Genomic DNA, 11,111 nt, shown 5'->3' with positions numbered 1-11,111 from the left:
AGCAGATTTGAGCAGTCATTCACAATGTACTAGGGAAAAACAAACAAAACAAGATCTCAGGCTTAGAGCAGAAAAGCACATTCCAAACTTCTCATTTTGCAGATGAGGAAACTGAGGCCCAAAGAGCTTAAGTGGCCTTGCCCAGGGTCACATAGCTTATATCTTGGGGGGATGGATCTAAACCCAGTTCTTCCTGGGCAGCTGGTAGTACAGAAGGTAGAGACTTGAACCTGGAGTCGGGAAGACCAGAGTTCAAATTCAAATTTTATATAACCCGTGAATATATAAATATCCAAATGGCCCTTGGAAAAAAAAAGTTTCCCATCCCTGCCCTAGAAGATTCCTTTAGATCCCTTTTGTACACTTGCACACTTACAAATATGTCCATGTTGAGCTCCTTTATAGAGGACTTTAGACTAGTCACTTCATCCCTATTTGCCTTAGTTTCCTTATCTATAAACTAGGGCTAATGATAGCGCCTACCTCCTAGAATTGTGGGGATCAAATGAGGTAAATTTGTGTCTGTTGGTTTTTAGGTTTTGTTTAGTCACAAAGAAGAATAATTTTTATTGTTGGAATCTCTTATTTCAGTCTCCTCTGACCTCAGATACTTCCAGAATGGGACAAATCTCTACTCTGCTGCACTGTCTTAGTATTTGCTGTGGACACAGCATCTTACTAACCCCCAGGGTCAGTCTGTTAAAACAATGAGTTTAAACCCAGTCCCTCTATTGCCCTGCCCTCGTGTCCCAGATGCTTCAAGAGGATGGCCTGTGGAATGGCAGGGAAAGATCCCTGGACTGGGAGTTGGGTGCCCTGGATAATATCTGGGCTCTACCATTAGCTAGCTATCTGTACGACCTTCGGTAAATCAAATAACCTCTCAGGGTATCAGTTTCCTTATTTGTAAGATGGGGGGAAGGGGAGAGAAGGTGAAACCAGATGATTTCCAAGGTCCCCTTCAGCTGAAAAAAATCCCGTGACTCTTAAGCATGGAGTTGGAAGGAATCCCAGATCCAAGCTGGGCCTGGCATGCCAGAGTTCCCCGGGTGACCCTGAAATATTCAGTTCATAGCTCTTACTATAAAAACCAATTCACTCTGTGTCCCTGCAGAGGCCGAGAGAGGGAGAGATCAGAGGTGATCTGCCATAGGTATTGAGCCGCCTCTAGGAACATAGGGTACAAAAATAACCAAGGAGGATGGGTCATCATAGCATTTTCCCACTTGTTCTGCTAGGAGAGTGACAGCTGACCTCCCCGGAATCCCTGAACTGCTTGGAATGTAACAGAAGGAGGAAAGAAAACCCATAGGTCTCTGGAGTGTTCTGCAAAATGTCAAAGCCAGGAGATCTTATGAGAGGGCAAGAATTTGTTGCTTAAGACCCTGCCCTTGTCTCCATCATTGGTCTGATGCTTTATTCTTTACCCAGAGAGTGGAAAGCACTGAAGTCCACAGCATTCCTCTCATTGACTATGGGACCTTGAGCAAGGATTTAACCTTCTCTGGGTTCCTCTTCCGTAAAATGACCTTGCACCTCTAAATCTATGAGACCATATGTTTTGAAATAAATGATTAAGCAGGAGCTCTTTTTTTTAAAGCAGGAGCTCTTAACCTAACTCTGTGAACTTGTTTTTTTTTTAATTATTCCTATATTCCTTAGTATATTATTTTTAAGCATTTCATGATTTTCAAAAGGGGTCCATAAACCTCTCCATACTGCCAAAGGGATCTGGGACACATGAAAATTTTGGTTAAAGGGAATTTGGGGAAGAGTTTAGGGTGAGAGTGCTCTCACCTGGGCTTGGAGTCAAGAAGACCTGGGCATGAATCCCATCTCTGACATCTGATAGCTTGTGTTACCTTGGACAGGTCATTCCTTTCTCTGAGACTCATTTTCTGTCAAATAAATCTGTCAAATAAACATAGCAAAACTTCCTCTCAGTTTGCTGTAATGTTCAAATGAAATGAGTGCAAAGAGTTCTGCAAACTTTAATGTAGTATTCACCACATAGGTGTCAGTTGTTATAAGGCCACATTATGTGACTGATGAAAATATAAACCAAATTCAATGAAGAAATTTAGAACTTTATATTCGCATAGAATTTTAGATTTAGAGAGGACAAATAGGTCCAGAAGACTCATCTTCCCAAGTTCAAATCCAACTTTAGATACCTACTAGCTGTGAAACTCTGGGCAAATCACTTCAGAACCCTGTTTGCCTCAGTTTCCTCATCTGTAAAATGAGCTGGAGAAAGAAATGGCAAACCACTCTAGTCTCTTTCATTAAACTTCAATAGAGATTACAGAGTGGGGAATGACTGAAAAACCCAACAGAAAAAAGTAGAGTTGTAAGGCTCCTTAGAGTATATCTGGTACAACTCCCTCATTTGATAGGGAAAACTGAGACCTAGGCAGGTTTAATTATACCTACTGTGTATCAGCCAATATGCTAAGTACTTTACAAATATTAGCTCATTTGATAACCACAAAAATCCTAAGAGGGAGGTATTAGTATTATTCTCCATTGCATGACTGAGGAAACTGAGGCAAATAGAGCTTAAATGTCTTGCCCAGAATCACCAAATAAGAGATTGGAGGCTGAATTTGAACCTAAGTCTTTCTGACTTTAATAGCCCAGCACACCATTCACTGTTCCACCTTGTCCCTGGACACATAGGTAGCAAAAAGCAGAGACAGAATTTGAGCCCAGATCCTGGGACCACAAATCCAGAACTTCACTATCTAGCAGTTCTCAATCCTTTTTTGGGTCAGGGATCTCTCTGGCAATCTTGTAGATTAGTAAATAAGCATTTATTAGGTTCCTCCAAATACTCTTTAAGTGCTAGGGAATAATTAAAAAAAAAAAGCAAAAAGACAGTCCCTGACCTCAAGGAGTTTACATTCTGATGGGGGGCGGGGGGAGACACCATGCAAACAAATTCAGACCAACAAGCTCTATAAAGAATCGATGGTGGGCAGCTAGGTGGCGTAGTGGATAAAGCGTTGGCCCTGGAGTCAGGAGCACCTGGGTTCAAATGTGATCTTAGACACTTAATAATTAACTAGCCGTGGGACCTTGGGCAAGCCACTTAGCCCCATTGCCTTGCAAAAACCTTACAAAAAAAAGAATCAATGGGAAATAATTATAAGGGCATTATAATTAAGATTGAGAAAGGCTTTTTTAACTTGTTGAAATATCCAATTTCAGTTAGCTATTAGTGAAAAGTCATATAATTTTTTTTTAACCATCCAAGTTCATGGACCCTATGAAATTTATCCATGGATCCCATGGCTGTGTGTATATCCCAGTTTAAGAGGCCTTCTATTATACCATGCCATCCTTGTTAAAAGTATGTTTCCTCTATAAAATGGATATAATAACCTCTGCTCTGCCTGCCTCAGAAGGTGTTATAAGGAACAAATGAGATAATTAACGTTTTGTAAACCTTAAGGTCCTATGGAAATCAGTTATTATGGCAAGGCCTTCAAAGAGATGAGATTGAGTGCCACAGTAGATTAAAATTTAGTCTTTAAATCAGGAAGAAATGGGTTCAAATGTGGCCTCAGACTAGCTGTGTGACCCTAGCCAAGTCACTTAACATCTGTCTTTGCCTGTCATAGCAATTATCTCCCTGGGTTATTGTGAGGATTCCATTAAGAGCTTGGCAACCTTAACCTGCTATATAAATGCTGCTTATTTTTTATTTGATTGATGGAAACATCAACCAAACCCAGCAGAGATTTAAAGATTTATATTTTCATGGGATCACAGATTAGGACAGAGAAGAGACCTTAGAATCATCTAGGCCAATGTCATTTTACAGAGCCTGGCTCTGGGGAGTCTAACTCAAACTGGAAATGCAGGCCACTAAACCAGGATATAAGGCCACACAATGGCTCAGAAACACACAAAATAATGGCACCTATGTTCTATTGTATTTTTAATCATTTTGTTAAATTTGTTAAATCCATTTTAATTTGGTTCAGGCCCCCCTGGAGGAGTGCTACAGGCCTCAATTGGGGGAGAAGGATAGGGGTACCCCATCTGACACCTCATGGGCCTAGATCATCTCAGGAACCTTTTCTTGGCAAGATCTTGGATAGTTAAAACATATTCTGAAGATGAAAAAAATACATGGAAAATGTTGAGGTGGCCCAAAGCAGAGTTGGGATGCTATTGGGAAGCAGTCTGTCCTTGGGGCAGTGTGGCCTGACAGAGAACCTAGCCCTTGAAGCAACGGGAGGGTGTGTGCCTCTTCCCTAATTTGAAGGAGTGAACTTTCACACACCTGGCAAAGAGAGTAATGATCATCCAAGGGGAATCATTAGGACTGCACCTCCTCTTCTGGCTCCTCTCCCATTCTGGGCAGCCCAAGGGGAAAATAATTCATCCAAAGGGCATTACCTTATTTGGATTAGCAACTCTTTTTTTAAAAAGGCATTTTTTCCCCTTAGATTATTTACAACTGGAAGAGACCTTAGAAGTAATCTAATATAATCCTCTCACTTTTCTTTTTCTTTAAAAAAAAAGGAATCAAATAAGACAAAGTAATCATAATTCTACAGATGCTCAAAAACATTCTCAGAATTATATCCTCCATAATCCCCCTCCCAGTCCCAACCACTATGCTTTCTACCTTATGGATCCTGGCTACAGAGGTTAGGATGTGTAGGTAAAAAAGTGGGGGTGGGGGAGAAGTGGAAAGAAAGGGATCCTTCTGGGTGATGACGCTACGGAATGAGGGCCATGCTCTCGTGTCCATTTAGCCTCTGCCCCAGGGTGGCCTCTCCATTTTGATTCGTCTTATCTTAAAAAATCCAAGCGTCCGTGCTGATGCCCCATCAGTATCCCTTTCTGAGGGAGGACACCAGTTCCCTTTCCCAGAGCCTCATGAACCACGAATAGCCCAGGAGGCAAGGGAGGCATACAGAAAGCAGGGGCTGGTGCTGGCCGGGGCTGTTGGCCCTGGGCTCTCCACAGCTCCCCAAGGCGGCTCTGGGTCCCCAGGCCTCGAATATCTGAGCGGCAGGCGGTTCGGGGGGCGGCCGGTTGGGGGGCTGCTGATGCTGACTGGCGCTTGGGGCCTCGGGGGTGTGCGATGCGTCATGTCCCCGGCCCCCCGCAAGCGTCCCGGGGCGCGGGAGCCGGATCCAGGCCCAGGGCCACAACGGGGGCGGCATCTCCAGGCCCGAAGCCCGAGGCCCAGGGGCGGGTGCCGGGCTCCGAGCCGCTCCCTGGGCCCCCGGGCTCGGCCTGGCCCTCCTGCGGCGGGCCCTTCGGGCCGGCTGTCGCGGCCTGGGGCTCTGGGACAAGGAGCGTGGCACCTGCCGGCCCGGGGGAGCCCTCGTAAGCGCCTGGGGTTGGCGCGGCGGGCCGGGCGTCGGCGGAGGGCACGGGGGCGGCACGAGGGCGGCCCGGCCCGGGGACAACGGACCCACGCGGGGCTGAGCGGACTGAGGCCGTCGGGGGGACCCGGGGCCGCGTCACCGCGCCTCGCGGGGGTCCGCGGAGCCCCGCGCGCCCCAGAGCCTGGGCCGCGGCCGCAGCCGGGAGGGGGAGGGGACGGCCACGGAGGACTACGAGTCCCAGAGGGCAGCGCGCCCGGCTAGCTTCCTGGCCGGGAGCCGGCTCCGGTCCTGGACGCCGGCTGGACCGGGGCACTCGGCGGAATCCAGCCCCGCGCGCATGGGGGCGGGGTGTGACCCCGGGAAGAGGGGAAAGGGGCGGGGCCTGCGCCGCGGCAGAACCTGGGAGGAGCGGATGAGTGGCTTGTCATTGGTGGAAGCTGCGGGGAGGGGGCGTGGCCTAGGCTTTTGACACCGGAGAGGGAGAGGTGGGTCCCCGAAGGGGGGGGGAGGAAGCAAAGAGGAGAGACAACGGGGGCGGGGCTTCTTGGTGGGGGGGGTGGGGACCGGGAGGAGGGGGTGGAGCAAAGAGGAGCCGGGGTCAGGGGAGCGGGGAGGCGGGGCTTAGCAGGCCCTGGACTCGGGAAGGGAGGCGGCTGGCTGGCTCGGGGGTGGGGCCTGCTCCGCGGGGCGGGGCGGGGCGGGGCCTGCTCCGGGGGCGGGGCGGGGGCGGGGCCGGCTGCGGCCCGTAGCCGGGGGGGCGGCGCCCGGGGGGCGGGGGCGAGGCCGCGCCGTTAGCGGTTGGCGGCGGCGGGGGGCGGGGCCGGGGCCGCGGCCGGGGTGGAGGCGGCGCCGCCGGCTGGCCCCGGAACACGCCGAGCGGAGCGGAAGATGGCGGCGGCCGCGGCGGGGGCCGCCGGAGCTGAGGTCGCGCAGAGGCGGCGGCGGCCCGGGCCCTGACCCCGCTCCGGCTCCGGCTCCGACGCCGGCTGCGGCTCCGGCTCTGGCTCCGCGGGCGCGCTCGGCTGGGACTCGGCCCTCCCCGGAGGAGGAGCGGGCGGGCGCCCCGGCGGCGGCGGCGGCGGCGGCGGCGGCCCCGGCCGAGGAGCAGCGGCCGCCGCGGCAGGAGCAGCCCCCGGGGCGGCGGCGGCGGCGGCAGCAGCCCCAGCGCGCGGCCGGCGCGGGGCCTCCCCCGCGGGGCCCCCGCCTCGGGGCGGCCGTGGCCGCGGCCGCCGCCGCGATGTTCTCGGTGCTGTCGTACGGCCGCCTGGTGGCCCGGGCCGTGCTGGGCGGCCTCTCGCAGACCGACCCGCGGGCGGGCGGCGGCGGCGGGGCCGGCGGCGACTACGGGCTGGTGACGGCCGGCTGCGGCTTCGGCAAGGACTTCCGCAAGGGCCTGCTCAAGAAGGGCGTCTGCTACGGGGACGACGCGTGCTTCGTGGCCCGCCACCGCTCGGCCGACGTGCTGGGTGAGTGCGGCCGCACCTGTGGCGGGCCGGGCCGGGGCTGCCCGAGGGAAGGGCGCCGTGACTTTGACCTCGGGCCCCGGCGGCGCCCCGCGGCGGGGGGGAGGCCGCGGGGCCCGGGCCGCGCGGGGAGCAGGCCGCCGATCCGGGGGGCCCCTCGGTGCGGGGCGCCGAGAGCCGGGGGGGGGGGCTCTGCCCTCGAGGAGGGGCCGGACCTCTGGCTCCGGAGCCCCCGACTCTTCCCGGGTATCACAGGTGAAAAGACCATGCCCGCGGCAGGTGATGCTACGGCGGGACTACTGGAGGCAGTGGGGTAAAGTGACTTGGCCAAGGTCACACAGCCAGTGCCTGGTGTCCGAGGCTGGATTCGGACTCCCCTCCGCCGGATTACCACTAGCTGTCTGCAGAGAGCAACAAAAGGAAGGGAAGGGAAGGGGAGCCTCCTCAATCAGGGAGCACAGGCAGGGGGTCAGTGTTTTACTGACATCTTACTTGTTCCTCACAGGGGTCCTGAGAGGTAGGTGCTGTAATTATCATCCCTATTTTACTAGTGAGGAAGCTGAATCACATCGAGGGTGGGTGACCTGCCCAGGTTAGCACAGTCAGTGAGGCTGGACTGGACCTCAGACCTTCCTGAGGCCAGATCTAGTGCAGTGTCCACTTCATCATCTAGCTGCATCTGGTAAGCAGTGTGCCAAGTGCTAGGGGTACTGATGAGTGGGTCCGTGGGAGATCTGGACCGAATAGATGGAAGTCTGGGAGGGGAAGACTTCCTGAGGTTGTTGGATTAGCTGTATTCTGAAATGGGTAGAATTTTGATCAGAAAAATAATGCATTACTGCCTGACCAAAGCTTTGGGGATGTGGAACAGAGAGATCAGTGATTATATATTATATCAGGGGACTGAGGCATGTTTAGGTCTAGGTTGACATTTGAATTGACCTTCAGTTTGAGGAGAGGAAGAGTGAGTCTGGTGGGGCACAATGAACAGTGGTGGGGCAAGGGCAGAGACAAAGGAGGAAGGGAAGGGCAGAGATTCAAGGGTCAGCCAGTTTGTCTGGAGAACTGAATCTTTGGAAAGAAATCTCATCCCAAAGCCAGTTTCCTAGGGAGTGCTCCTGTTCAAGCATCCCAGCCCCTTGATGGACTGAAGGGATGCGCTGGAGGCTGTGAAGAGGTGGGTTCCTCCTCTAGGCTTGCACTGGAACTGCTGCAGGTTCAAAGCTCCTTTGCACAGGGAGACCCCTCAGTCTTCCATTTCCAGAAAAGAGATGTTCTTGAGGATGAAAGTGTTTCTTGCTTAGATGATAGCCCATAGGTAGTTCGTGGTGGGCATCCAGGACTTCTGAACTCTGCAGCAAAAGCTGTTGGTAGGGAAAGTGTTTCTTTTCTTTTGTGAGAAGAGATAACTGTTTTGTTTCTTCTGTTCAGAAGTGATTGGGCCTGTTAGTCATGCAGTGACTAAAGTGTGCCAGAGAACTTGGGGTTTGACATTCTTCTGCTGGGAGTCCTCCCTGAATTTCTTTTGGGAAAAGCCAGGCACTGTTTTGGAGGTGGGAGGGATGAGATAGAAGAACCACTCCCTGCTCCTGGAAAATTGGCATAAGCCACACTGACTCTTGGTTCAAACAGAACTTAACCAGTACTAACAGGACTTTGTCCCTTTTGTCCTACTTCCTATAACTAATCTTGGCTTCTTTTATACTCCAGTCAAGAGTTTCTTAAGGACATCATAATATGAGAATTATTTACCATTTTTTTGGCTTGCCCATAACCTACACCCACACCGCAGGGTAAATTTCATTTCTATAATTCTGCCAAGTTAAAAAAAATATATGTATGAATTTGAAATCCTTTTGGTCTAGTGCCTGCCTGTGCCTTTTCTCTATTTTTTAAGAGTCTGCTCTCCACTATATGACTCATAACTAAAATGCAACAGAAATCCCTCAGCCCATAGCATCAGAACATTAAATTACAAATTTTTTCTTTCAAAAGGGCCAAGCACAATATACTCTGTAACATCTTATCTTGAAATAATGACTTCAACAGCAATTTTTATAATACTCTAAATTGTATCATTTAAACTTGGTTGGATTCACTAGAAACATCAGCTTTTAAAATGTACAGAGTTATTGTATCGACTTTTGAGCATTCTTTGGCTAGAGACAGGTAACTTCACCATCTCATTTAAGTTGACCTTGGGATGGTGAATGACCTCAAAGTCTAGATCAAGTTTTATAAGGGAAGGAGAACCGAGGTTTAGTCAAACCAAATAGAATGGAAGGTAATATCCAGGAGGCGAGGCCAGGGGGAGTTAGGGTTTGTGACCAGAGCCCTGAAGTTCATATCCGGCCTTGTCACTTAGGAGTTATTTTTGCCTCTGGGATGTGCTCTTTCTGACTCACTGAGCCTCAATTTCCTCCTTTATCAAATTTGGAAGTCAAACTAGCTGGCTTATAAGGTACTTTCCAGGTGTAACTGTACCATAATACCACCTAGGGAACTTGCATCCCCTGAAACTCCAAACTCTCAGATCTTTTTCAAACGAGCTATTGTCTAATTATGCTCAGTTGTTTTAACCCAAGTATAAGACTTTTACATGCAGCCTTTTCTAGTGACTGTCCTCTTTTTCAGTTCAGCTCTAGCCTGTCAAGAGCTTTTGGGATCCTGACTCTTAGTTATGTGACATCTTCAGATTTGATGACTAGAACTCTAACCAAGTCATTAATAAAAATATTAAACACCATGAGGTCTTAGATCCCTGGGGCCCTCCACTGGAGACTTTCTAAGTAAACCTTGAAATTAGTGAGGAATCTTTTGAGTTTGACCATTCTGAATTGGTTTAACTCTATCTTCATTCAGCCTATATGGCCCCATCTTTTTCATAAGAATAGTCTTAGTCAAATACTTGACTAAAATCTAGGTCAACTGTCTATAGCAGCCCTGATCCTCCTAGTTTAGTAGCTCTGTCTAAAAAGGAAATAAGATTAGTCTTTCAGAAGCTTCTCTTGGTGCTGCCTTTATGTGATCTCCCTTTGCTTTTCTAGATGTTCACTTTATATTCTTTATCACCTTTTCCAGAATTTCTGCAGGAATCAGTCAAGCTCATTGGTACATCATTTATTTGCAGGCTCTGTTCTTTTCCCTTATCTGGAAAATCAAGACATTTGTCATTTTGTCCTGTACTTCTACAGCTCCTCCCTTTTTCTCTCCAGTCTTTCAGATGTCCTTGACAATGGCTCAACCACTCAGTTACCCCAGGCTGAAATTCTTGCAAACCAGTTGAACTGAATCAAGAGCTTCTAGGGCCTTTCTTAACATCTTACTTCTCTTGGTGTTCCCCCCTTGGCCATTTTAGTCCTGACCTTTTCAAGCCAAAGATAATTTTCCTTGGCAGAGAAGCAAAATGAAAAAGCTCTACCTTCTCTTTGTTGTTAGTTACCATTGTCCCATCCACCCCAAGCTGAGGTGGATTGAGCTAACACTTATGGAATGGTCTGGTGAATAGGTAGAAAATTGGCTCCCTATTACCTCCAGGAATAAAATACAAAGCATTCAAAGACCTCTCTAACCTAACCTCCTCCTCCCCTTCCAGGTTTCTTGGACCTTACTCCCTCATGCGTCCTTTTTGATCCAGTGACACTGGCTTCCTGCCTGTCCTACAAACAAGACTCTCCATTTCTCAGCTCTGTCAACTGACCTCAGTCAAATGGCCTTTCTGGTTTCCTTCAAATCCAAACTAAAATCTCCCCTTGCACAGGAAGCCCTCCCTAACCTTGATTCTAGTGCTTTCCCTGATTTAATTATTTCTTCTTTATCCTGTATGTAACTTGGTTTGTATACATTGATTTACCTATTTTTCCCTATATTAGATTGTAAGTTCTTTGAAGACAGGAATTTTTTTGTATCCCACAGTATACACAATGCCTAACTTCTAATGGCACTTCATAAGTATTGATTGATAGTATATTGTAGTTATTCTTTGTATCTTATCCTGGGTATCCCCATCCAATCTTACTTCTCATTAGAGGCTCCAAGGAACAGAGACCTTGTCTTATTCCTCCTTATGTCTCCTATAACATTGGTACAGGATATTTAATAAACATAGAATAGATTGTTGTCAAAAGACTTGTCTTTAGATCCAATTTATTTTATACCAGGTCAGTCTTATTCCTTTTATGGACATCTCCTCCTTAAAGAAAATTCTAAAATGGTACTATCTGGCTGACCACCCACCTGATCAGCCTTTGCTCACTTATACCTGTTTCTGAGAATCATACTGACATTTATGGCAAAA

General features: G+C 49.3%; 1 protein-coding gene across 1 annotated transcript in view; it reads left to right on the top strand.

Annotated features, from left to right (window-relative positions):
- The first annotated feature begins 6,572 nt into the window (after nucleotides 1-6,572).
- PPTC7 (protein phosphatase targeting COQ7) overlaps nucleotides 6,573-11,111 on the top strand; it is a 39,697-nt gene continuing 35,158 nt past the window's right edge. Inside the window, exon 1 of the mRNA XM_074205640.1 lies at nucleotides 6,573-6,817. Within this exon, the coding sequence (XP_074061741.1) occupies nucleotides 6,589-6,817 (229 nt within the window). The 5' untranslated portion in view covers nucleotides 6,573-6,588. The remainder of the gene's footprint in view (nucleotides 6,818-11,111) is intronic.

Source organism: Macrotis lagotis, chromosome X (assembly GCF_037893015.1).
Source record: "Macrotis lagotis isolate mMagLag1 chromosome X, bilby.v1.9.chrom.fasta, whole genome shotgun sequence".
NCBI classification, from domain to species: Eukaryota; Metazoa; Chordata; class Mammalia; order Peramelemorphia; family Peramelidae; genus Macrotis; species Macrotis lagotis.
This window is presented reverse-complemented; position numbering and strand designations above follow the sequence as displayed.